This window comes from Callorhinus ursinus, unplaced genomic scaffold, assembly GCF_003265705.2.
Source record: "Callorhinus ursinus isolate GAN/ISIS: 27379988/994484 unplaced genomic scaffold, GSC_fseal_2.0 scaffold49, whole genome shotgun sequence".
NCBI classification, from domain to species: domain Eukaryota; kingdom Metazoa; phylum Chordata; class Mammalia; order Carnivora; family Otariidae; genus Callorhinus; species Callorhinus ursinus.
Window position 1 is genome coordinate 7,555,971 of NW_027397111.1, and position 26,179 is coordinate 7,582,149.

At 41.4% G+C, this 26,179-nt stretch overlaps 1 protein-coding gene across 2 annotated transcripts in view; it reads right to left on the reverse strand.

Moving 5' to 3' along the window:
* Positions 1-2,058: 2,058 nt before the first annotated feature.
* The window catches only part of SWAP70 (switching B cell complex subunit SWAP70), a 77,450-nt gene continuing 53,329 nt past the window's right edge, over positions 2,059-26,179 (reverse strand). For both annotated transcript variants that reach the window (XM_073882925.1, XM_025848647.2), the window contains exons 4-12: positions 22,028-22,255; positions 19,414-19,560; positions 18,155-18,263; positions 15,638-15,819; positions 8,645-8,752; positions 6,968-7,134; positions 4,764-4,962; positions 3,658-3,754; positions 2,059-3,324 (exon numbers count right to left, since the gene is read on the reverse strand). In XM_073882925.1, coding sequence (XP_073739026.1) covers positions 3,218-3,324; positions 3,658-3,754; positions 4,764-4,962; positions 6,968-7,134; positions 8,645-8,752; positions 15,638-15,819; positions 18,155-18,263; positions 19,414-19,560; positions 22,028-22,255 — 1,344 coding nt within the window. In that variant the 3' untranslated portion in view covers positions 2,059-3,217. The remainder of the gene's footprint in view (positions 3,325-3,657; positions 3,755-4,763; positions 4,963-6,967; positions 7,135-8,644; positions 8,753-15,637; positions 15,820-18,154; positions 18,264-19,413; positions 19,561-22,027; positions 22,256-26,179) is intronic.

Genomic DNA, 26,179 nt, shown 5'->3' on the forward strand with positions numbered 1-26,179 from the left:
CCTCCCTCCATAGCAAGATGAAGCACGGACATGCAACTGGCTGAATGATGGGGACAGAAACACATCAAGATGAGCATGTTTGATGTCCAAATGTAAAGGGGAGGCAGGGGGCGTAATGAACCGCATCCTAGAAGAGGCATTCCAGTATGGACTTGGCTCATCCGCTTCCAGGTCCTTCTCTGCAAAGTGAGGGAGTTTGGACCCACTGTGAACAGTACAAATCTTGTGTCAGGCTGATAACATTTTACTTATAGAAGAACAACTATGCACTTCCAGCATCCCAGAAGGTTCACTTATGCTCTTTTGCAATCAACAACCACCCCTCCTACCCCAAGGTCACTCTACTTCTGACTTGGAAATCGGCACATTAGCTTTGCTGGTTCTGGAAATTACTATAATCACAGAATATTCTCTGGTTCCTTTGCTCAACACGATGTCTGTGAGATTCATTCATACTGTTGCATCTCTCAGTGATGTGTTATTTCTAATTACAATGTAGTGTCCTTTGTCTGAATACACCCTGCTGGTGGGCATTGGGTGGTTTCGGTTTGGGGCCGTCCTAAGCAAAGCTGCTGTGAACAACCCTCCCTGTAGGGTCTTGGTGGGGACACGTGCCTCAGTTCTCCTGGGGGTAGAACCACTGGGTACATGTTGTTTTTAGCTCTAGTGGATATTACCAAACAGCTCCCCCAGCGCTGAAACGTGACTTTTATGGGTCTCAAAATGAGTATAAATAAACAAGGAAACAGAGGGGAAGAGAAAGAAACACATTGCTTAAACGATTCCCAAGACTGATCCTTTCAATAAATTTTGAGCACCTACCGTGAACTGAGGAAGGCTGGGCAGCGCCTCTTCCCCACGGCACGCGGCCTCGGGTTAGCCTGATCCTGGCTCCGCGGGGCTGCTGCGCCTGGCTGGCACCTGGCGGAGGCTCTGAGAGGCTTTGCCAAGCAGAACAGGTGCCGGTACAAGGCACAGCACGGCTGGGCAGTGCCTCCGAACACTCATTCCTTACCAGCTGCTGGGTGCTTCCGACAGACCCTCCCTCTCAAGGAAAGAAAATCAAGCTCATGGCAACTTTCATATTTCACACCTCAGCAACCTGCATCACAGAAAGACTTTAAAACATACCCAAAGCAATTCCCTCCGGATCTGTGTGAAAAAGGCAAACTGGCAGTTTCTGAAGCCCGCAGCCCACACCAACTCTGCCAGCCCACAGAGCAGGCGGCCTCTCTCCCTCCCCTTTCTGCCAAGGGGACTCCTTAAGGAAAACCCTGATTCACTGGGTTCTGGGTACTAGAACTTGCCTTTCTGTAGAGCAGGTTGTCCCAACCTTGGCACTACCGACACCTCAGGCCAGATGACTCTTGGTTAGAGGGGACTGTCCCATGAATTGTAGGACATTCGGCAGCATCTCTGGCCTCTACCCGCTAGATGTCAGTAACCGCTCCCAGTTGTGACAACCAAAAATGTCTCCATACATTGCCAAATGTCCCTGGGGGGAGAGGATGGGGGACGGGGGGCAGCAAAATTGTCCCCTGCTGAGAACCACTACAGTAGAGAAGGATGTTTAAGAAAACACCTTCCTCTAGAAGGGAAAGATCAGCTTTCCAAGACACAATCAAGCTGGCCTGAGTGAGTGGGCCGGCTTAGTCCACAGTAGGCATTTTAATCTTGGCAACCATGTGAGACCAAAACCAAAAACCACACTGTTTACTCTGGTAAAACTGAAAGAAAAACTAAAAAGTATAAAAAGAAAATTCAGGAAAGCAGAGGTTAAGAGGATTGGGAGGTAAGAGCAACAGTGAGGGAGAAATCATTTTTGTAAGTTCCCGTTTGTGAGCACACACATCTGCCATGGTTTCCCATGAGTGACTCAAACACCAAACATGAAGCCGTAGCTAACCTCATGACAGCACTCGTTTGGGGGTCCAAGCTCCAAACTCAGTGTTTTCAGGAAGTATCCCTAAACTCAAGTCCATCTCATTATATGAAAATACACACACATACACAAAACCTTACCCTACTGTTCTATTAAATCAGACAGTTTAAAATGCATGCCATTCTGGTATTTTTATTTTCTTACGGAGTCCATTTTACTAAAAACAAAACAAAAAAACAAAAAAACCAAACATACAAAACATTTTTAATATATCTTAGAAAATTAGCAAAAAATTAAGAAAGTTCAGGATATTACATTGTACAATACTTAGGTAAGAATGTCTGAAAATTATAAATATTTGTTCCTTCTCAACACAGGACATCATAAAAATACATTTTTAAAACTTTCTTCATGTATAATTCCTATAAATGATCATTCCCTATTAATATTTAGGAAAAGGCCTGATTATGACAAGCATTCACACACTCCGGAAATTTTCTGTACAGTAACTACAAAAGTAAAAGCAAGGGGGTCTGGTGGTACGATGACCCTCACAACCATTTTAAATATTAGAAAGAATTCCATTAGTATCAAATTATCATTCCAAATGGGATTTACTTAGTTCATCTCTGTGCTGTGTTTGATTCCTAAGGATCTATCTTAGCCAAAGCACCGTGGACAAAGGTGTTTGCTTCCTTGAGCAGGTGCCGCCGGAGCCAGGACTTGGATCAGCGGCAGTGCACTGGGCACAAACCTCTGCACGACCGCACCCGCGGACCGCTGCCCGCAAGCCACGAGCGGGGGCAAGGGCCACACACTGCCAGGGACGGCTCTGCAGGAGAAGGGGTCGCAAGCACCCCTCCCTGGCCACCAGCACGCCCAGGCCGGCAGACCGGCAGGCTAGTTTAGAAGCCTGCGCTCGGAGAAAGGCACATGCTGCCTGCCTCAGGCAAGGAAGGAGCGCCGTCCCCGGGGCCCCGACCCCATCCCTCCGGGGACGCACACGCGGCAGCTGACGGCACCCCCCCTCCCCCGCACGGCGTGTCCGTGTGCGGCCTGCTTCCCACTAGGCCCTGAGGGAGCTAAAGGGAATTTTCAGAAGCTGAAGTTTTCAAAGAAAGAGTAAATAAAGAGCTTGATAGTGTCGACTTTTTTTCTTCAGGTAAGCCCTTATTTTCAGGCAGAGAAATAAGAAGGCTTCCTCAGTATGTTGACCTGCTAGGAGGCACAGAAGGAAGGTTAGAAGCAGCAAAGCCAGTTCCTGTAGCATCGAGCTTTCCAGACACACGCCAACACGCCCCGACGGCCCTGCCGCCCATCACTCCCTTCACTCCCTCACTCGGTGCTCTTCTTTCCCTTCCAGCTCTTCTCCCTCTCTTCCAGTTCCGCCTGGGTGAAAGCCGCGGGGCCCCAGTTCGTGATCAGGTGAGGGTTTTTGGAACCTAAGGGACAAACACACATTAAATACAAGAAGTACCATATCCTTTGGTTAACATAAGCGTTTCCCCACAGATAAAACAGTAACTTTCTCCTTTATTTCTCCTCTGATGAATATCCGTCAAGGTCATACCAGCCAAAAAAACCGGAAGGCTTATGCAAAGGGAATTAAGGGCGCCTTCTTATCTATTACAGAGAGAGTTATTCAAGAGAAATTGACCCTAAACAGCTTGGTTTCTATATATTTGGGCTAACGAAGATTTTTAGCACAATTCAAACACACAAATAAAACAAAAATAAGTTGGAAAAATATCTGATTACTTCAAGGAGCATGTTACCTGGCTCTATCAATCGAATTAATCCTTCATGCTGGGCCACTTTGTCCTTCCAGCTCTTGGTCTTACTAGTTGCCATCTCCAGCTTCTTCTTAACATCCTGGAACAGAAGCAGATTTTGGACTATGCAAACACAATGGGAGTTTAAGAACCAAATAAAAATGATTAGGTGCTTACTCTATGCTTGTGGGTTATCCCAAGAAATCCTCCCAGCCACCCCCGTTTTTACAAATGTGGAAACCAGATGTGCAGAGCTTGAGTAACCTGCCCGAGGTCAGCCAGAGGACCGACTCGCACTGCTCCGCACGAATGTGTGAGATCCTGGTGTGCATCACAGTGCATCACCCCTTGGCTCCAAATGCCCCCCCCCCCCCCCCCCCCCCCGCCGCCCGGCATGTGACTGAGGGGAACTCTCCTCGCCTGCTGGCACCACCTAAGCTTCGTCAGTAGAGGGCACTGAAGGGACACTGGAGGAAGGGGCTTTGCTTCCAGGTCCCACTGGACCCTGCTCAGTGGCTGAGAACCTGCCGCTCTTCTCAGCAGCTTCTGCGGCGGCGGGGGGGGGGGGGGGGGGGGGGGGCAGGTGCTCATCCCAGTGCCCAGAGGACAGCCTCCCAGTCATAGCTCTTCTGGCGTCCAGGAGGCCAGGGCCATGCCCTCTCCAAGGAGGCCAGGATCACAGCCATGGGCAGAAGGGGCAAGGGGCAAGGGGGGCCCTCTCCCAGCTGTGTTCCCTCTCTGCGAGCCCTGCCTCAGTCTCCGAGGCACGGGCTGCTTCCTGCCCCAGCCGTTGCTGCAGCCTAAGAGTCTTCTTTACTGCGTAGCAGGTAATCCCCTCGTTATGGCTCATAACTGCCTCTATCAGACTGCCCCCGTTCCAGTTACCGTGCCTCTGGACTGGACTGACCTGGTGCACCTCAGCACCTGTACAAACTACCGCTTCCTACAGCGACGCGACCTTCTTACCAGCACTTCTTACAGCTAAGCAAATACCGTTATTTCTAAATGTTTCAGTTTTTACTTCAAGTCCAGTCAGTTAACAGAGAGCGTTATATGAGTGGCTTGTTTTTAAAGCCTGACTGATGCGCATGCAGGCCCCATGTGGTCACCTCGTACTGCTCCAGCGCCTGTTTCCGCTCACGCCCCAGCCGCTCCAGCTGCTCCATGGCCTCCTGAAGCGCCCGTTCCTTCGCGCTGCGCTCGCTCTCCAACCCCTGCTTCTCCGCCTCGCTCGCCTGAATGGCCTGCTGCTGCTCCAGGTGCCACTTCTCCAGGTCAGCCCTCTTGGAAGACTCTTCCTCTAGCAACCTGCGACACAGGCAGCCCAGGATCAAACCTGCCTGGGCTCCCCACCGCAGCAGAGGCGGGGGCCCCTGAGGTCATCTCATCCACCCCCCTCATTTCGCAAGGAAGAAACGAGGAGCCACAGAGGCCCATATTCACAAAGCTGGTTAAGGCGACCCACATGTCCTGTCCAGCTCCTCTCTGTTGCACCCTTTGTTGAAAACAAATTAAAATAAAAACAACATTTATGAGAGGTTTAACATGCACACAAACTAACTGTATTTAGCCAAGAGCTAAATGTATTTCCCCAATCAATCCTCACAATAAACTTAAGTGCTATCAACATTCATAGTTCAACGATGAAGAAAGGCACAAAAGCTAAGTGACCTATACCAGGTCATTCACTTGGCAGGTGGGAGGGCCAAGTTTGGAAACTTGCCTGGTTGCTAGGACATTAAAACATTTCTCATCTAGTACAAACCTATTACCAAGGACAAAGCTAACAAACAAGTGAAGGCGAGGGAAGAAGGAGCCAACAGAAGGCAGAATAAATCAGATACCACTTATTGAACAATTACTACATGTTAGATCCTTGCTTTCATGACTGCTAACCCATCAATTCTGCAAGGTATTATCATCCCTCCAGGTGAAGCAATAAAAACCAGAATGTTTATAAGTATGTTTACAGGCAGTAGTGGATTTTCACCAAGGTTTGTGTGACTCCAAAAAGTCATCTCTGAGTAACAGGCTACCTGTCTAAGAATATCCAGGTACGGAGGCATTTAAATAAACTCACGTACAGCCCAAACCTGTATCCAAAGTACAGATGGTGCAGTTAGATGCCGGCCCGAGGCCCGACACACCCCCAGTGGCCCGGCCACCAGCATGCTCTTCCAAAGCCAACGACAGAAGGAACAAAGCAAGCAACGGACCAGACGGCCTCATGTCACCACCCGCAGCCGCCCCCACTACAAGAACTCCCTCTATGACACCCTGCAGGGTGGTTATCCGACTGTTCTCAAACCCTCTGGGGGATGGGCCGCCCACTGCTTCACAAATCAGGTGAGTTTATTTATGGGCAGCCTCATCTGTAGAAAGTTCTTCCTCAACTAGGAAGAGCTCTCCCACCCACTACCCCTCGTTCTACACAGGACCATCCACTTCCTCCTTAGATGGCTCCTGGAGTGTGAGAACCACAGCTGAACACAACACTGCAAATGTGGTGTGACCAGTGTTTAGCCACTCACTCAGTGTGTATATATGATGCACCCTCTGTGTGCTTTTCTAGGCACTGATGACACAACACTGAACAAGACTGGAAAGGTCTGTTTCCTCATCCTAGTGGTAAGAGTATGGAAGGGAAATGGACATTTGCGGTGTTCAGCCTGCCCGGTCTGAATCCCCTTCATGTGTCCAAGGAATCTGCCACAATAGGTGTCTGGATGGGAAGCAGGGCCCATCTCCCACTACATAAGCCACAGGCCAGACCCCTGCCCTCCTGCCCTTTGGTGGCCAGGGCACAGTGGAAGCCTGAGCTGGGCTTGGCTAAGCAGATGCACAAGGAAGGAACTAGCTCTGAAATTCTGACTCTGAAGCAACCAACACAAAGGAGCAGAGAGAGTGGAGAATTTATCTTGCTGGGGGTGGCAACATCCAGTGCTGAGTGACAGCAGAAGCCATGGTGACTACCAACACATGGTGCCAATGCTGACCTCAGTGGCATCCTCAGGGGACTCTCCCCACGGCCTGGTCCGTGCTGTGGTTGGGCTGCTCAGCCTTGGTTCATGCCTGTGTTCAGGCCTGGCAACCTGCCTGCTCTAACATGGATGGAAGGCCTGTCTAGAGCCCCAGAAGCCAGGGTCCTCCAGGGCCCTAGATTGAGAATAAACAAGTTGGCCAGCCAAGCCTCCAGGGTCTCTCCAATCTGGCAGACACTCTTCCCTCTTCACCAGAACGTTAAGTCATTCCTAGAAACGACATTAGCCCAAGCTAAGCACATAAAGGCAAGGGATACAAACGGATCTGGCACCTGGCCTGAAGCTTCCGCACGGTCTCCTCATCTTGCCGGGCCTGTCTCTCATCCTCAAGGGCCTCCTGCAGCTTTAGGTACATGTCTTCCAGCTCCCGGACTCGCTGCAAATACTGCTCCAGTTCAGAGGACTTCTGGGCAACCTGTTCTTCCATCTGCTGTCTGATCTGATGGTGTAAAAGGGTCATGTTAAACTCCGGCTGACTTCATCCTCAGGGAAAGTCTCCCTCGCAGCCCAGCAGGGTGGGCAGGGCCCCGTCCCGCGCTCCCAGAACTGATGGAGGAAGGACAGCACTGCCCGCAGAGTCCACGGACACAGACTACAACCCTCATGCTGTATTCCTGCCCTGGGAGCGCTCCGTCCCTTCCACTCCACACTTTAAGATTCAAGTCAAGAAAATACTGTTTCCCTGAATAATTTCTCTTTAAATTCCTTTCTGTTATAAAAGCCACAACCTCTTTACCCACAGTCTTCTCTAAAAGGAATGACCCTCTGCCCAGTCAGAACAGCCAGGGGGTTAAAACAAAGGGTAAAGGAATGACCGACCCGCAGCCAGCGATGCCGCCTCTTACCTGGCTGCCTCCTCACCCCTCTTCTCCCTCCCTGGGGCATATCCAGCCCGGGGGGCCTCAAGCACCCAAGTTAGCACCCTAACAAGTATATGGGTTCTCCTTTCTGTATTAAACAGTTTTGAATCTCTGCCTTAAAAACTGAAAGACAAGGACATCTAAAAGTAATAGCACACACATTAGCATATGTGTCTGCGGTTTATAAAATATTCTCACTGCTCACTTCATCCTCTTAAGAGTCATGAGAGATCACATGACAACGCCTCCAATGTAAAGAGAAAACTCATGCTCAAAAGCAGGAGCAGAGAGGAAAGAACCCAGATCTTCTGGCTGTGAGTGCAGCGCTCCTTCCCCCCACGTCTGCCTGCCTGTGTTCTTTTCTCTCCTAACACGAACTTGTCAGTTTCGACTCCCAGCAACCAAAAGTTACTAAAAAATGTCACGAGCATCTGTTTAATAGGCAATGGGCTCAGTACTCTGCCACACATTACAACTCCGCATAAGACCTGTGTTCCAATGAACTAGCTAACCACCTACAGCAACCTGGCTCTTGGGTGTCTTGGGGGATGGGAACCTCTAAGATGAATCAGAGCTCCTAAGAGGAGCAGACCAGAATTCACATGTTCTCATGACCTCAGAACCTCCCACTTTGCTCATTACAGAAGAGAAATGTCATGGAACCCATGCTCACTTTTTCCACAGCTATTTATTTTCCAAGCCAGGACTCTTTGAGAAGGAAAAGGAATGCTGTTAATAATTATAACAGGATGGCAAGGACTATCCCAGCAAACCAAGACATACAGTCACTCTAACCACAGTACTTATCACCCCATTCCATGAATTTCTATTCTGGGGTCCTGAAAGCAAGGTTTACGCCTTTTACCTTTATATCCTTGGCATAGTACCTGGCACAGAGGTGTTCAATGAACCCATACTGAATGAAGAAACACAGAACTTCCCTGAGCCCACTACAAGTCAGAAGCAGAGCCCAGCTGAGAAGATGGCCTCATTCCAGCCTCCCAGGCCTTGGCCCCTTCCCCTTCACCCAGACTGGCTCTGTGAGCAAATGCAGCAGCGTTCCCAGGTTCCCAGCTGTGTGGCACTCACAAGCTTCTCTCGCTCCAACTCTGTGCTGAACCTGGCCTGTAGTTCCACTTGAGTCTGAAGACGTTTCTTTTCTTCTTCTGCTGCGCGAGATGCTGCTTCTTCCAGTTTCTACCCAATCAAAACCCCACCCATAGAAAAGCAGTAAATATTAAGAGTGAATATCATCTCACACATTATTCCTTAAAACTTTTACCAGAGCTTGACTTATCAGAGGTGGCAATGAGGAACTCCATGGACCCATTCCCCCAGCAAAACACCCATAACTAGTGAAAATAATTTCCAAAAAACCCCCCAAAACAACCATTTAAAGTCCCTGGAAATTATCCTAAGAGCATACAGCAAATGGAGAACATTTATCCAAGAAAAATCTACCAAATCTTAGTAAGAACAGTGAGTTTATGGCATAATAAAACCTTTAAAACATAAATAAATAAAATCTTTAAAAAAAAAAGAACAAAATAATTCCCTGCAGCATTGCCTATTTAATCAAAAGATTAAAAACAAACCAAATGTTCATCAAGAGCAGACTGGCATTGTTTCTTTTTCTAATTTTTATTGCTATGTTAATCACCGTACATTACATCATTAGTTTTTGATGTAGTGTTCCATGATTCATTATTTGTTTCTTTGTTTTTAAGATTTTTATTTATTTATTTGAGAGAGAGAGAGAGAGCCTATGAGAGAGACAGCACAAGCAGGGGCAGAGGGAGAAGCACGCTCCCCACTGAGCAGGGAGCCTAATGCAGGTCTCAATCCCAGGACCCTGGGATCATGACCTGAGCTGAAGGCAGACGCTTAACTGAGTAAGCCTCCCAGGTGCTCCTGGAATTGTTCTCTTAATATCTCTTTCTGATAGTCCATTATTAGTGTATAGAAACAACAGATTTTTGCATATTGATCTTTTATTCTATAATTTTCTGAATTTGTTTATTGAAACAACAGATTTTTGCATATTGATCTTTTATCCTGTAATTTTACTGAATTTGTTTATTAGTTCTAACAGTTTTCTCTCTATATAATATCATGTCATCTGCAAACAGTGACAATTTTACTTCTTACCTTCCAATTTGGATGTCTTTTCTTTCTTTTTCTTGCCTAATTGCTCTGGCTAGGACTTCAAACACTATGTTGAATAAAAGTGGTGAGAGTAGGCATCTTTGTCTTATTCCTGATCTTAGAGAAAAAGCTTTCAATTTTCCACCACTGAGTATGTTAGCTATGGGCTTTGCATGACATTTATTACGGTGAGATAGAGTCTCTCCATACCTGCTTTGTTGAGAGTTTTTAAATCAAAGTCAAATTTTGTCAAACGTTTTTCTGCCAACTATTGAGATGATCATTTAATTCTTATCCTTCATTTTTATAATGTGGTTGTATCATACTGATTTGTAGATAAACACAATTTAAAATGTGAAATATGGTATCAAAAGCATAACATGTTGGGGAGGGGAAAAGACAAATGTTGAGCTTTAGAATGGGATCAAACTTAAGTTATCAACTTAAAATTGTGTTACATGTATAAGTTGTTATATGTAAACTTCATGGTAATCACAAAGCAAAAACCTATTTTAAATATGCAAAAGAGAAAGAGAAAGAAATAAAAGCATAGCACTAAAGAAAGTCATCAAACCTTAGAGGAGGAAAGAGAAGAAAGGAACAGAAGAAATACAAAAACAGCCAGAAAACATTTAACAAAATGGCAACAAGTACGTACCCAATATTAACTTTAAATGTAAATGGACTAAACTCTCCAATCAAAAGACAGAGTAGCTGAGGGCGCCTGGGGGGCTCAGTTGTTAAGCGTCTGCCTTCAGCCCAGGTCATGATCCGAGGGTCCTGGGATGGAGTCCCGCATCAGGCTCCCTGCTCCGCGGGAAGCCTGCTTCTCCCTCTCCCACTCCCCCTGCTTGTGTTCCTGCTCTCGCTATCTCTCTGTCAAATAAATAAATAAAATCTTTAAAAAAAAAAAAAAAAAGACAGAGTAGCTGAATAGATTTTTTTTAAAAGACCCCAATCCACTGAATTGTATACTTTAAAATGGTAATTTTATGCTATGTGAATTACATCAATAAAATTTTTTTTAAATTTCTCATTATTAAAAAAAAAAAGGCCTGTCTATATGCTGCCTACAAGAGACTCAGTTAAATATAAGGACACACACAGACTGTAAGTGAAGGGATGGAAAAAGATATTCAATGCAAATGTAAATTAAAGAAAGCTAGAATACCTATACTTATATCAAACAGACTTTAAAACAAAGCCTGTAATAAGAGGCAAAGATGGGTGTTTTATAATGATAAAGGGGTCAATCCAACAAGAAGATATAGCATTTATAACATTTAAATATCCAGCATAGGAGCATCTAAATATATAAAGCAATTAACAGACCTACAGGGAGAAATATTCAGCAATACAATAATAGCAGGGGACTTTAATAGCCCACTTACATCAATGGATATATCATCCAGACAGAAAATCAATACGGAAACATGGTCCTTAAACAACACATTAGACCAGATGGGCTCAATGATGTATATAAAACATTTCCATCCAAAAGCAACAGAATACATATTCTTCTCAAGTACACATGGAACATTTTCCAGGAAGATCACATGTTGGGCCACAAAACAAGTCTTAATAAATTTATGAGGACTGAAATCGTTATCAAGCATCTTTTCAACCACAATCATATGAAACTAGCAACTCCACAAAGAAAACCAGAAAATTCACAATTTGTGGAGACTAAACAACATGCTGCTGAGCAACCAATAGGTCAAAAGACAAATAAAAAATACTCTGAGACAAACAAAAGTGGAAATATAACGTACCAAAATTTGCAGGATGCAGCAAAAGCAGTTCTAAGACTGAAGTTCTTAGCTATAAATGCCTACCTCAAGAAACAAAAGTCTCAGGGGCACCTGGGTGGCACAGTTGGTTAAGCATCCAACTCTTGGTTTTGGCTCAGGTCACGATCTCAGGGTCATGGCATCAAGCCCTGCATCATGCTCTGTGCTCAGCAGACAGTCTGCTTGGGATTCTCATTCCCCCCTCCCGCTCTCCCTACCCCCTGCTCAGACTCGCTCTCTCTCAAATAAATCTTTAAAAAAAAGGAAAGAAAGAAATTAAGAAAGAAACAAAAGTCTCAAATGACCTAACTTTACACTCAAGGAAAGAAAATGAAGAAAATGAAGCCCAAAGTTAGTAGAAGGAAGGAGGTAACCAAGATTGGAGCAGAAGTAAATAAAAGAGACCAAAAGACGAGAGAAGATCAATGAAACTAAACTCGTTCTTAGAAAAGATAAACAAATTGACAAGCCTTTAGTTAGACTCACCAAGGAAAAAAGAGGACTCAAATAATAAATGAAAGAGATGTTACAAAGGATACCACAAAAAAAAAGGATCATAAGAGACTATTATGAACAATTACACACCAACAAATCAGACAACCTAGAAGAAATTTATAGATTCCTAAAAACATACAACCAATTTGATTACTAGGAGATTCAATCAGTAATCAAAAACCTCCCAACAAAAAAAAGTCCAGGACCAGACAGCTTCACTAGTAAATTCTACCACACATTCAAAGAAGAATTAATATTTGTTCTTCTCAAACTTTAAAAAAAAAAAAAAAAACAGAAGAGGAGGGAATTCCTCCAAACTCATTTTATGAGGCCAGTGTTACCCTTATACCAAAACCAGACACAAGAAAAGAAAAATAGGGGCTAGTATCCCTGATGAACACAGATGCAAAAATCCTCAATAAAATATTAGCAAACCAAATTCAACAATACATTAAAAGGATCACACACCACGATCAAGTGGGATTTATTCTTTTATATAATTTAAATTTTTGAACCATATGATTATATTACCTATACAAAAGATTAGAGTTTTTTTAAAGAAACCAAAGTGGAAATAAAAGTTATTTGGGAGAGGAGGGGGATGAATAGGTAAGAGCACAGAGGATTTTTAAGGAAGTGAAAATAAGCCTGAATGATACTCTAATGGTAAATACATGTCATTATACATTTGTCCAAACCCATAGAATGCAAAACACCAAGCATGAACCTTAGGTAAACTATGGACTTTGGGTGCTATGAGTGTCAGTGTAGATTCATCAATTTTAACAAGTGTACCACTCTGGAAGGGGATGCTGATACCAAGAGAGACTGCGTGTGTTGACACTGAGGTATATGGGAAATCTCCGTATCTTCCTTTTAATTTTATTGTGAACTTAAAAGTGCTCTACAAAAATAAACTCTTTTTCCAAAAAAAAAATGTGGGTAATCCCTTTAAAGATATGTATTAATTTACAAAAACTACAGATTTCTTGTTCCTTCTTCCAAATTAAATGAGGCCAATCAAGTCTTACAAAATCCACAAATGTTATCGAATTCCAGGTGATTAAAAGATTCATCTAAGCAGTTTTTTTCTAAATATGCTTTAATGAAAAATTAGGATGAATTTTACTTAACAAGAAAAAGAAAATTAAAGATTATTAAGGGATCTATAATAATGTCTCAACACTTGTCAAATCCCAAATCAGTTGCTTAACTAAAACTAGGTAGGAGGAAAGCTGTCTAGTTTGGCCTAGGCCTTGTCAGCTCTGACCATACATTCACATAAAGCAGAACAGGCCATCTACATGCTCATGGGAGGCAGAGTTTAAAAGAGTCTAAAGGTTCAAAAAGATGCCAGATGGATGAATCTCAAATGCACGATGCTAAGTCAAAGAACCCAGTCTTGAAAACTTACATACTGTGCAATTCCATTTATATGACAATTTGGGAAAGGCAAAAATATAGGAACAGAGAATAGATCAGTGGTTGCTGGGGGTTAGGGATTAGTAGACAATCTGAGTACAGGGGGCAGTGTGAGGAAATTCTTTGGAGCATTAGAATTGTTCTGCATTCTGTCTGTGCTAGTTACAAGAATCTAGACACATGTAAAAACTCATACAACTATACATAAACCATGAATCTTACTGTTTGTAAACTACTAAAAAACTAAAACAAAAGAAAAAAGGACACCAGAACTTTCAAGTATCGGCAATACTCTATCCTAACTTGGGTAGTAGTTTCAGGGGTATTCACTTTATGATGCTTTGTATACAATCTTTCATACTTTCTTCTGTAGGACCTCTTGCACAATTTTTAAAAATTATGAAAGAAGGACAACAAGCCCAGATTTCCACTCCATTCTTATAACACCCACTACTGCCATGTGTACAGTGGATGAAGGAAGCAGTGATCACATACCACAGGTGCTCATCCTAGCCTATTAAGGGAGATTTAAAGAAAATGTATTACAGCAGAAAGACAAGATGCAAGAGTGATTCAGGAGGAAGAACAACAAGACCTGAAGAGCTGCTTTTAGAAAGTAGGTATACTCTCTGGAAACAGTATGGAGGTTCCTCAAAAAGTTAAAAGTAGAACTACCCTCCAGCAATTGCACTCCTAGGTATTTATCCAAAGGATACAAACAGTGATTTGAAGGGGCACATGTACCCCAATGTTTATAGCAGCAATGTCCACAATAGCCAAAATATGGAAAGAGCCCATCAACAGATGAATGAATAAAGATGTGGTGTATATATATATACTCAGCAATCAAAAAGAATGAAATCTTGACATCTGCAACGACATGGATGGAACTAGAGGGTATTATGCTAAGCAAAATAAGTCAGAGAAAGACAACCACCATATGATTTCATTCATGTGGAATTTAAGAAAGAAAACAGATAAACACAGAGGAAGGGAAGGAAAAATAAAACAAGATGAAAACAGAGAGGGAGGCAAATCATCAGACTTTTAACTATAGGAAACAAACAGGGTTGCTGGAGAGGAGGTGAGTGAGGGGATGTGGTTACTGGGTGACAGGCATTAAGGAGGGCATTTGATATAATGAGCACTGGGTATTATATGCAACTAAGGAATCACTAATAATATACTGATAATAACTGAAACTCATACTGAAACTAATATACTGTATATTAATAATATATAGAAATTAATAATATGCTGTATGTTAACTAATAATATACTGAAACTAATAATATACTGTATGTCAACTAAATTGAATTTAAATAAAAAATTTTTAAAAAAAGAAAAGAAAGTAGGTATGCTGGATAGGAAAAACTGTTTCTAATATCGTATGCCCACATAATTCCTAAGGTTATAAAAGTATTAGAAAATTCTTTGAGTCTACTCAGAGGATGTCAGCACAAAGTGTGGCATTTCCATGGACTGCAAAGGGAGAACCCCACCAGGAATGTGGGGGCTTATACTGTGAGCATCTCCAATACCCCAAGGCAAAGGTGCTACAGAGGAGACACAAAAGGGTCTTGGATCTTGTAGTTAAGCAGGTGCTCACTGACTCAAGGCAGACAGGCTCAATCCATCCCAAGTAAGGATGGTGCCCAGACACCAAAGACCGACTCCCACCCCCAGAACCATGATACAACTGAGCAACAAGGTTTCCCAACGAATGTCAATTATCCTATACAATCTATGGTACTTGACCTCCTAGCCCAGAGGTGGAAGGAGAAACCGACCCAGACTTATCTTTGACTCTGAACAGTGAGACCCACAGCTCTATACTAAGGGTACTCAGGAGTAAAGATGGGAGCTAAGAGGGGGAAAAACTAAAAAAGCAACACACCCTGCCCAGGTCACCAAAAATGACCTTGACATCCTTAGGGGAATAAAATTTCTCATCTTTATCTGACAAAATTCAACTGTGCTCACCATTCTTATAAATGTTCTTTTCCAGTCAATGAAATGCCTTGCTGACCTGAGACCCTCATACTTCCAAGGCTGGGAAAACCAGGATGTCTCAGTAATCTAGATACACTTCCTGAGAAAACAATTTACCAAAACATCTCTCTAAAACTGCATGCAGCTGGTCTTGGTGGGCCCAAAGCTTGTAAGTAAGGTAGCTGTGGCTCCTGCAATGAAACAGAGAGCCCTCCCCCAGCCCAGTGTCCATTCCCACCTTCCTCACGGTCTCCAGCTCCTGCTGCTTGTTTTCGTTGGCAGCCTGGAGCTCCTTCATCTGTCGCTCCAGCTCCTCTTGTTCAGCCAGAAGCTTCTTCCGGAGTTCTTTCCGACGCTGGCGGGCTTCTTTATGTGGTGGGGGGCTGCCCAACTTCAACAGATGGATAGTAGAATGAATGGCTATAAAAGGCGTAGGACAGAAAAAGGGACAGACTGTTTATTCTTCGTATGCAGATGGCATACTGGGAAGAAAACCAGAGACCCAGTGTAGATTCTGATTCTGCCATTAAGTACTGGTGTGACCTTGCGTAAGTCATAACCTGCAGCATCAGTCTCCTCATCTCTAAATGTGATCTCTGGAGTCCCTTCCAACTCCAAAATTCCACAACTGCATATCTGTGCTTAAATAGATACTTGATTCAGGAATATCGCACACATTTGAAGAACTTACAACACTTTCAATTCCCTTCTCTATATTTCTCAAAAGGCCAAATAAGAACAAGACATAGTAAGAGTTGAGATTCAAACTTCTTAATATCTGATTTGCTACATGCTGGGTTTAGTCTGCCCTTATCTATGCCTTCTGAAACCATACCCTTATACACTTCCTTCCTGAGATGGTTAAGCGTAGCTACCATTTACTGAATACTTGCTATATGTATACCCTTTACATGCATTATCTAATTTTTATGTATCTTCCTGATTATTTGAATTAATTTTAATTTTTTGAAAAGCTATTACTTTCACATGGTTCAAATTCAAAAGCATGAAAAGACATATAGGAAAAGTCTCCCTCCTGCTCCTATGCCCAAGTACTGGCTTCCCCTCTCCACTACCAACTAATGCTAACAGTTTCTTGTCTTTTCCAAAGATATTTTAAGCATATACAAATAAATATGTATATACATCCTCCACCTTCTTTTGACATAATACACTCTTCTGAGCCTTGGTTTTTTTCACTTACTATATCTTGGAGAGCTTTCCATATCAATATATAAAGCATTATACAGGGCACCTGGGTGGTTCAGTCAGTTAAGCGTTTGCCTTCAGCTCAGGTCATGATCCCAAGGTCCTGGGATCGAGCGCCAATCGGGCTCCCTGTTCAGCGGGGAGTCTGCTTCTCCCTCCGCCTGCTCATGCTCTCGCTCACACACTCTCTCTCAAATATATAAATAAAATCTTTTAAAATAAATAAATGAATAAATAATTATATACAAGTACTGTACAGAACCCCATTGAGTTTCTTCTATCATTTATTCAACCATTTTGCCATTAATGGACATTTAGGTTGTCTACAATCTATCACATTTTTGCAATGATGTGCCATTTTTAAAATGTGCAAGTATATTTTCATTATCTAATTATTAACACTCAAAAAACCTTCAGAGATAGGTACTATTTTTTTTTAAGATTTTATTTATTTGAGGGGTGCCTGGGTGGCTCAGTCATTAAGCGTCTGCCTTTGGCTCAGGTCATGATCCCAGGGTCTTGGGATCGAGCCCCACGCTGGGCTCCCTGCTCAGCAGGAAGCCTGCTTCTCCCTCTCCCACTCCCCCTGCTTGTGTTCCCTCTCTCACTGGGTCTCTCTCTGTCAAATAAATAAAGTCTTTTAAAAAAAAAAAAGGATTTTATTTATTCGAGAGGGAGGTAGTGAGAGAGAGCATGAGCAGGGAGGAAAGGGAGAAGCAGGCTCCCCACTGAGTAAGGAGCCCGATGTGGGGCTTGATCCCAGGTCCCTGAGATCAAAACCTGAGCCGAAGACAGATCCTTAACCAAATGAGCCACCCAGGTGCCCTGAGAGGTAAGTACTATTATTATCCCCATTCTACACAAGAGGAAAAACAGCTACAAAATTCATAATTCAACTCAAGTGACCCAGGAAAGAGGATACAAACCTAGGTGCACTTGCTTCAAAATCTTAAGCCACATCAAAATGACAATTTTCAGTATAACATAATTTTACTTATGTCTAAGAATATCATATTCAGAAGCCCCTTTCATGATTAAAAAAAAAATCTCCTATGTAGTGTTTCATTCTTTACTAATTTTAGAATAATCAGTTTAAAAGTTTAAAAGTTATTAAATCAAAAGTTTATGTTCTTGAAATAATTATTTGAAACTAGTGCTTTCTTGTGAAAATAACAGATCTTAAAAATTACTGGAAATATTCAAGTGATTGCATTATTCCTCTTTTGTTTTCTGTATTACTAAAAATTCAAGATAGTCACTTCAAAATTCTTCATAGTCCTTAAAAGGGGAAATTCCATTCTCTTTAAATAGTAAAAGTGAATAAAATTTAAAATGTCCAGTTTATAATTTTCCCACAAGTTCATTACGCAAATGAAACTGATGAAAAATTTGGGAACTCCTCTCAATTTGTTTTTCTTTTAGCTATTATGCTGCATGCAGAAATAACTACAATGAGGAAACAATGCTTTAGTATCTCTAATGAGATTAAAAATACAAAGTCAGAGCTCTCAAGTTATATCATGACAAATAATAAAAACTGCCTTACCCTGAATCCACTCCTGTTTCTTCTTCTTATCTGAGGCACTGATTTCAAAGGTCTTATCAAAACATTTTATGAGAAAAAGGCATTTCTTCCCATCTTTGTCGGGCAAGGACTAACACAGAAAGCAAAATCGGTTTTTTAAAATTTTATTTTTAAGCATTTAAATTTAATTTAATCTGAATTATTTATACAAATCTGGCTGAAATTCAATGTCAATGAAAAATATCTATAAGAGCATATTTCTGATTTACAAAATGCTATTCTCTAGGCAACATTACCTATGGTAACAATGACCCCTGATTAGTATACTTCATCTGGACTGCGAGAACCACCAACACCTGATGGGGACACCATGCTTTGGCTTCCTGAGCACAGTGACTCTTGTATGTGAGCACACCCCTTACAGGAACCCTGGAAGGTATATCCACGTCGTTACAACAGGTATTGATTCCAATGCGCTATGAGGCTACTAAGCCAGGGTGATTCCCACATCCACCTGATGCAGATCCACTCTCTGTGCACTTGGGCTATTATTGCTAGCAAGCTATGGTTCCTGTCCTATATCCTTAAGTAGACTGGTATGGTCTATGGTAATCTCGTGAGTCTCCATGTTTAGCTGAATCTAAGAAGACCCCTTAGTAGGCAGTGCACACCCCGAGACATCAGTATATGTACACTATTTCATCCATCAAAATACATTCTCATTTATGAGCAAGATTTTAGGTATTTTACATGTTCTTCATCAAATACAGATGTGATGATAGTTCAGATATAAATTAAAAACTCAAAATTTATGTTTCCTGAAGACTTCACTTCTTTACAGAATTAACAGCAATGAATAAGGTGTCCTGAAAATCACCTAAAATATTCAAAGATACTGCTCATATTTTCTTTAGTTTTATTTACTGTACTCAAAATGGCCCAGATTTCCCCATATATTCATGATTTCAAACACTGTCTTCCTGAATATTTTCTGGCTTTCTTTTTTGTAACTCCATTTTATTCAATAAATGTTTCCTTAAATGTTCAAATAAATCTGACTTAATCCCTGTACTTTGTTCATGAGACAAAATAAATTCACATTACAAAAAACTTCTGTCAGGTATCTTTGGTTTTTGGTTCAGAAAGTCTAGTAACTGTATGCCTATACTATTTTTAGAAATGTTAATTTTAAGATTATTTTAAGGTTCTAAAGCCTAGAAGCAAGATAAAAGACTTGAGCAGCAGGGGGCAGCATCAGAAAGAGGTAACTAGAGGCTTACCTCCACACAGCAGTTTTCATCCAAGAGAATGTCTCCTTTCTTATCTTTCAGATCCTCACTCACATAATAAGAAATTATGTTGGGTTTTAGTACAAACCAGCGTTCAGTCCAGTTTTTCCGTCTATGGCCTTTTTTCATCATGTAACCCTATGAAAGATTAAATCTGATATAAATGCCTGGCCTTTTACTTATTAGAGCTAATATCTCTTCCTTGAATACATGAGTATAAGTGGTTCTTGACCTTTGTGGATCATGAACCCACTGAGGACCTATGATGGCCAGAGGTACTAAAGCCAGTCAAATACATGCATACAAAAGTTTACACATAATTCTGGACCTAGAGAGACAACAGTCCACCCCACTCTCCATCCCCCAATGCTATATACGTTGTCTTAGAACTCCTGGTGCTAAAATCATTGTGATTTTTTTTAATTCCTTTTTTTTTTCTTAAAGGGACGGAGAGAGAGTCTTAAGCAGGCTCCACACCCAGCACGGAGCCTGACATGGGGCTCAATCTCATGACCCTAAGATCATGACCTGAGCCGAAATCAAGAGTTGGACACTTAGATTGAGCCATCCAGGTGCCCCTAAAATTCCTTATCTTTTGGGGATACCTATGGAAATATTTATAGATAAAATGAAATGTCGGGGATGCCAAGGTGGCTCAGTCAAGTCCTGCATAGGGCTCCCTGCTCAGCAGGGAGCCTGCATCTCCCTCTGCCTGCCACTCCCCCTGCTTGTGCTTGCTCGCTCTCACTCTCCCTCTCTGACAAATAAATAAAATCTTAAAAAAAAAAAAAAAAAGTCTGGGATTGTTTCAAGATACAGGAGAGGAGAAAGTAGGAAGTGTAGGATCAACCATGTGTTAGTGGTTACTGGGGCTGGATGAATGGTATATGGGAGTTCACTATACTATCCTGTCTATTCTGATTAAAACACATACACACACAAAACCCTGATAGTGATTCTCAGTAAATTAAAACCTCAATCAATGAAAATGTTAAACTTGGTCAAATATACCTTTTAACCAATCACCTTCTGGCACCAACCTACCCTTCTACCTGACCTCTCACTCACTATTCTGGAGGAAGAATTCTGCTCCAGATGAACAGAAAAGAACTAGCAGTTAGGATTCTGGCTTCTAAATGTAGCTTCTACACTCACACTTCTAGGCCTATACTTCCTTCCCACATATCAATCACAAAGGTGTACAATTCATATCTTTACTTAAGCAAAATGACATATTATTATAGGCCAAGCCTTTCAGGGTTGTTTGAGAATAGCTGACATTTTTTTTTAAGATTTATTTTTTTATTTGAGAGAGAGACTGCTCACGCACGTGAGTGGGTGGGCAGAGGGTGGGAAGAGGGAGAGAGAATCCCAACGGAGCACAGAGCCCAACGTGGGGCTCAGTCTCACCACCCCAATCTCACCACCCCAAGATCATGACCTGAGCCAAAACCAAGAGCCAGACGCTTAACCGACTGAGCCACCCAGGAGCCCCAAGAATAGCTAACATTTTAAATATTAAATGTGTAAGTGCTGATAGCCTAGAGTAGACTATATATTATCATTAAATATTTATTACCTTGCTGTATCATTTGATTATTATGTCAGGTTCTAATCATATACTTGTTCAGTTTCCTAATCCTTGGACATTGAAATAAAAGCTATCTCATACTGAAATTCATCTGTAGTCCAATTATCCTGCCATCTGGTGGGCCTAGAAGTCTTTAGACAGAGACCATGTCTCACACTTCTTTTTAGCACTAAAAACCTACACAAATGAACCTCAATTAATGTTTCTTGATGGGCTCAATTAGGGAAAAAGAGCAAAGACAACAACATCACCTGCTTAGTTAATAAAGGACAAAAGTAAGGAAACCCCAACTTGGGAATTATTATTCAGTATAGTAATTAAGAAATCGGAAAGATCCACTAAAAATATATATAAATTCTATTTAACAAGCATTAAGCTTCTCATATGTATATCATATGCTATGCAGGTCATAATCTAATAAAATAAATGCAATTTTGCTAAATAAAGGTATTTTTCTCCCAAAAGTAAAGGTATTTTTCTGATTTTATAAAAATATATAATCATATACATACATTCATGTATAGAATCCTATAAAGTACTAAGTCCAATAACAAGAAAGGAATAAAGAAGAAAATAAAATTTACAGAAATCCCACAATCCAGAGGCAACTTTGGGGACCATCCTTCCAGATAGCCCTACAAACGTGTATCACATTTCATGAAAGGGGCTGCAAGATACTTCCTGTTCAATAACCTGTTTTTTTCTCTGAACGATATGCCATGAGGATCTTTCAGATCAACAAATATGGCTGTACACAACATGAAAGTACTTTAAAAATAGTTTAAAATGTGGTCATTTAAACAGTTCTTTCAAAATAGTAATTTCCCAATGCTTAAGGGTACTTCAAAATTGTACCAGTAATTTTTTTAAAATTAGAGCCTAACACAAGACTGGGAAAATAAGAAACTATATTCCTGTTCTAAATCAGTGTAAAAGTATAAATGACTTATGCCCGATGAAAATATCTTATTTCAAACATGTCAAATTCTAAAGGTGCGGAGACAGCACTCTTACCTGTTTCAACACATCTAATATAAGCTCATTAAAGACTTCATTAATCGCCATGGACACTGTCTGCCGATCCATGCCTTTGCTGAACTGTCCATTTCCAATAAGCTCAATCAGTTCCCACACAGAAAGGCCATCTTTACTGTCATCAAAGTTGATTTTATAATGTTCAAACTGTTCTTGCTGCCAACCTCCTCCCATAACTTCTGTAAGTTTCTTAAGCAAGTATTCAATCTGTACAAAGAAAAATGTAAAAGTATTAATTCCTAGTAAAAAAAAATAACTTTTAAACTTAGGTATGTATCTATGTTATTTACACTGATATGGTCAACTTAGAAAATTTTCTTTTCTAGTTACAAAAGCATATCTTTAAATAATTATGATATTATCAGGGAGAAAGATATGGATAAAATGCCTCTGGTCCTATATTAACCTTATAGAACAAGTAAAGGAATAAAAAACTGATAACCCTCTAATAGTATAGTATATCTGTATGCAGAACTAAAGCAAACTGTACACATATAGTATCATACACAAACTGATGTGACTGGATTACTCTCTGTTGGATAAATATTTCAATATACCAGAATATTGACCTTACTGAACTAACATGCAAGTACTAAATGAAATAAGCATCTCAAAGTAGTATGTACAAGTTAGTCCTCAATTTACAAATTTTGCACATAAGCCAATTATTTGAAAGTTATGATGCTTCCTCCCATTATAACATTGACAATGTTGGCAACAATGGCTGAATTCCTAGCCCGGGCTGGAAGAGTTTATTAAATCCTGAAACACACATCTTTGTGTAGAAAAACAGTAGAAAATGTTGCTGTTGAAATAGCAGCAGGTGAACAAAACAGTGAGGCAGTAATACTCACTGAATGAAAAATCAGTATCTTACTTTCTAGAAAGCCTGGGTTTCCTACACACTCTTGAATTCACCATGTCCAAAAATGAATGAATCACCTCAAGCTTCCAAACGGCTTCCCCTTCTATTATTGGTTTCAGATGCGAACACCACCACTCACCCATGCTAATCCTTGTTCCCCGCTCCTTTATACCAAATCAGTGATAAAAACCTACCGTTTTCACTTCCCTAGATCAGTGTTTTTCAAACTGTAGGTTATGACCCAACCCAATATAAAACCAATGTATTAGGTAGTAAACACCATTTTCCTTAATGGAATGAAAATATTTGAGTTCACCTACAATAAAGACAAATGTTTTGTGAAAAGTTTGGCATTATGGGTGTGTCTATGTGTGCTGGGTCATGAAATAAAACACTTATCTTCCTATGGATTACAGTCAAAAGAGAATGAAAAACTCTGTTCCAGCAGTTCTCAAATCCATCCCCTCCTAGTCCATCTTCCTTTGTTCAGGCCTCCCAATTGTCCTTGACTCCAGCATTGCTCCCTTGCATCTATATGCTGCTAGAGAGATTTTTCTAAAACACAAGCTGAGCCTGTCACCTCCCTCTTTAAATCCTGTGCTGGCTCTCTAGCACCTCAAGGACAAAGACCAAGCTCCTCTGTGTCCCTTGGTAAGTACCACCCTCCCAGCCCCACCCCGGCTGACTACCTATCTCTAACACGTCTTCCACTATGCCCATTGCAGATTTTACACTTCACCATACCAGGTTAGAGGTCTCAAGCTTATTCTGTAAAGGATTAGGTAGTAAATGTTTTAGGCTTTGTGCATCTCTATTAAAGTTACTTTTTGTTTGGATTGGTTTTTTGTTTGTTTTATGCTTTAAAAATGTAAAAAACTAGGGCAGCTGGGTGGCTCAGTCGTTAAGCGGCTGCCTTCAGCTCAGGTCATGATCCCGGGGTCCTGGGATCAAGCCCCGCGCCCCGCATCGGGCTCCCTGCTCAGCGGGAAGCCTGCTTCTCCCTCTCCCACTCCCCCTGCTTGTGTTGCCTCTCTCGCTGTGTCTCTCTCTGTCAAATAAATAAATAAAATCTTTAAAAAAATGTAAAAACTATTCTTAGCACATGGGCCATACAAAAATAGGCTATGGGTTAGAATCAGCAATGAGCCATAGTCTGCCAACACCTGCCATAGATTATAAAGAGTATACCAATTTAACACACTTTTTTATGCTTCTGTGCCTTTCCCCATGCTGTCCTCTCTGTTTTGAATACCTCTTCTCATCTCTATACCCGGCTAACTGGTATTCATTCAAAATCTGTATTGTCTAGGCTATTCCTACTTCAAGTGAGGTGTGTGGAACAGCAGCATCGGCATCACTTAGAAGCCTGTTAGCAATGAAGAACCTTGGACCCTACCAAAGACCCCAAAATCAAAATCTGCATTATAATAAGAATCCCAGGTACTTCCACATGCACATTAAAGTCTGAGAAGCACTGCTCTAGGAAAACTGCTCTGACCAACCCTAATCCAGGTCAGGTGGTCTTCTATGTCACTGCACTTAGCATACAGTACTGAAATCACCTCTTTACTCATTTTCTTCCCTACCATTTTCTGAATTCTTTATACTAGGGATCATGTCCCACCCATCTTTGAATCTCCAGAAATCAGTATCATGCTTAGAATGTGGTAGAGCTCAATTAACGTTTACTAAAATAAACTAAGCTAAGCCTCAATTTTTTCATCTATGAAATGGACATACTAACACTTATCATATAGAACAACTATGGGGATAAAACGAGACAAGTACTGATTATTTTGCATAGTGTCTGACAGAGTACGTACCCCGTCAACGTTACTTCCTTTTGTACTGAGTGAGTGGGGTATTACACAAATATTTAAAATTATATTTTATGAACAGACCCATAACCACTAAGGAAATTGAAGCAGTCATCAAAAATCTCCCAAGAAACAAGAGCCCAGGGCCAGATGGCTTCCCAGGGGAATTCTACCAAACATTTAAAGAAGAATTAAACCTATTCTTCTGAAACTGCTCCAAAAAATAGAAATGGAAGGAAAGCTTCCAAACTCATTTTATGAGGCCAACATTACCTTGATCCCAATATCAGACAAAGACCCCCATCAAAAAGGAGAATTACAGACCAATATCTTTGATGAACATGGATGCAAAAATTCTCACCAAAATACTAGCCAGTAGGATCCAACAGTACATTAAAAGGATTATTCTCCACGACCAAGTGGGATTTATTCCTGGGCTGCAAGGTTGGTTCAACATCCGCAAATCAATCAATGTGATACAATACATTAATGAAAGAAAGAACAAGAACCATATGATCCTCTCAGTAGATGCAGAAAAAGCATTTGACAAAGTACAGCATCCTTTCTTGATTAAAACTCTTCACAGTGTAGGGATAGAGGGTACATACCTCAATATCATAAAAGCCATTTATGAAAAACGCACAGCGAATATCATTCTCAATGGGGAGAAAATGGGAGCTTTCCCCCTAAGGTCAGGAACACAGCAGGGATGTCCACTATCACCACTGCTATTCAACATGGTACCACAAGTCCTAGCCACAGCAATCAGACAACAAAAAGAAGAAATAAATGGCACCCAAATCGGCAAAGAAGTCAAACTCTCACTCTTTGCAGATGATATGATACTTTATGTGGAAAACCCAAAAGACTCCACCCCAAAACTCCTAGAACTCATACAGGAATTCAGTAAAGTGGCAGGATATAAAATCAATGCACAGAAATCAGTTGCATTTATATACACCAACAAGACAGAAGAAAGAGAAAGGAGTTGATCCCATTTACAACTGCACCCAAAACCATAAGATACCTAGGACTAAATCTAACCAAAGAGGCAAAGAATCTGTACTCAGAAAACTATAAAATATTCATGAAAGAAATTGAGGAAGACACAAAGAAATGGAAAAATGTTCCATGCTCATGGATTGGAAGAACAAACATTGTGAAGATGTCAATGCTACCTAGAGCAATCTACACATTCAATGCAATCCCTATCAAAATACCATCAACTTTTTTCAAAGAAATGGAACAAATAATCCTAAAATTTGTATGGAACCAGAAAAGACCCCAAATAGCCAGAGGAATGTTGAAAAAGAAAAGCAAAGCTGGTGGCATCACAATTCCGGACTTCAAGCTCTATTACAAAGCTATCATCATCAAGACAGTACGGTACTGGCACAAAAACAGACACATAGATCAATGGAACAGAATCGAGAGCCCAGAAATGGACCC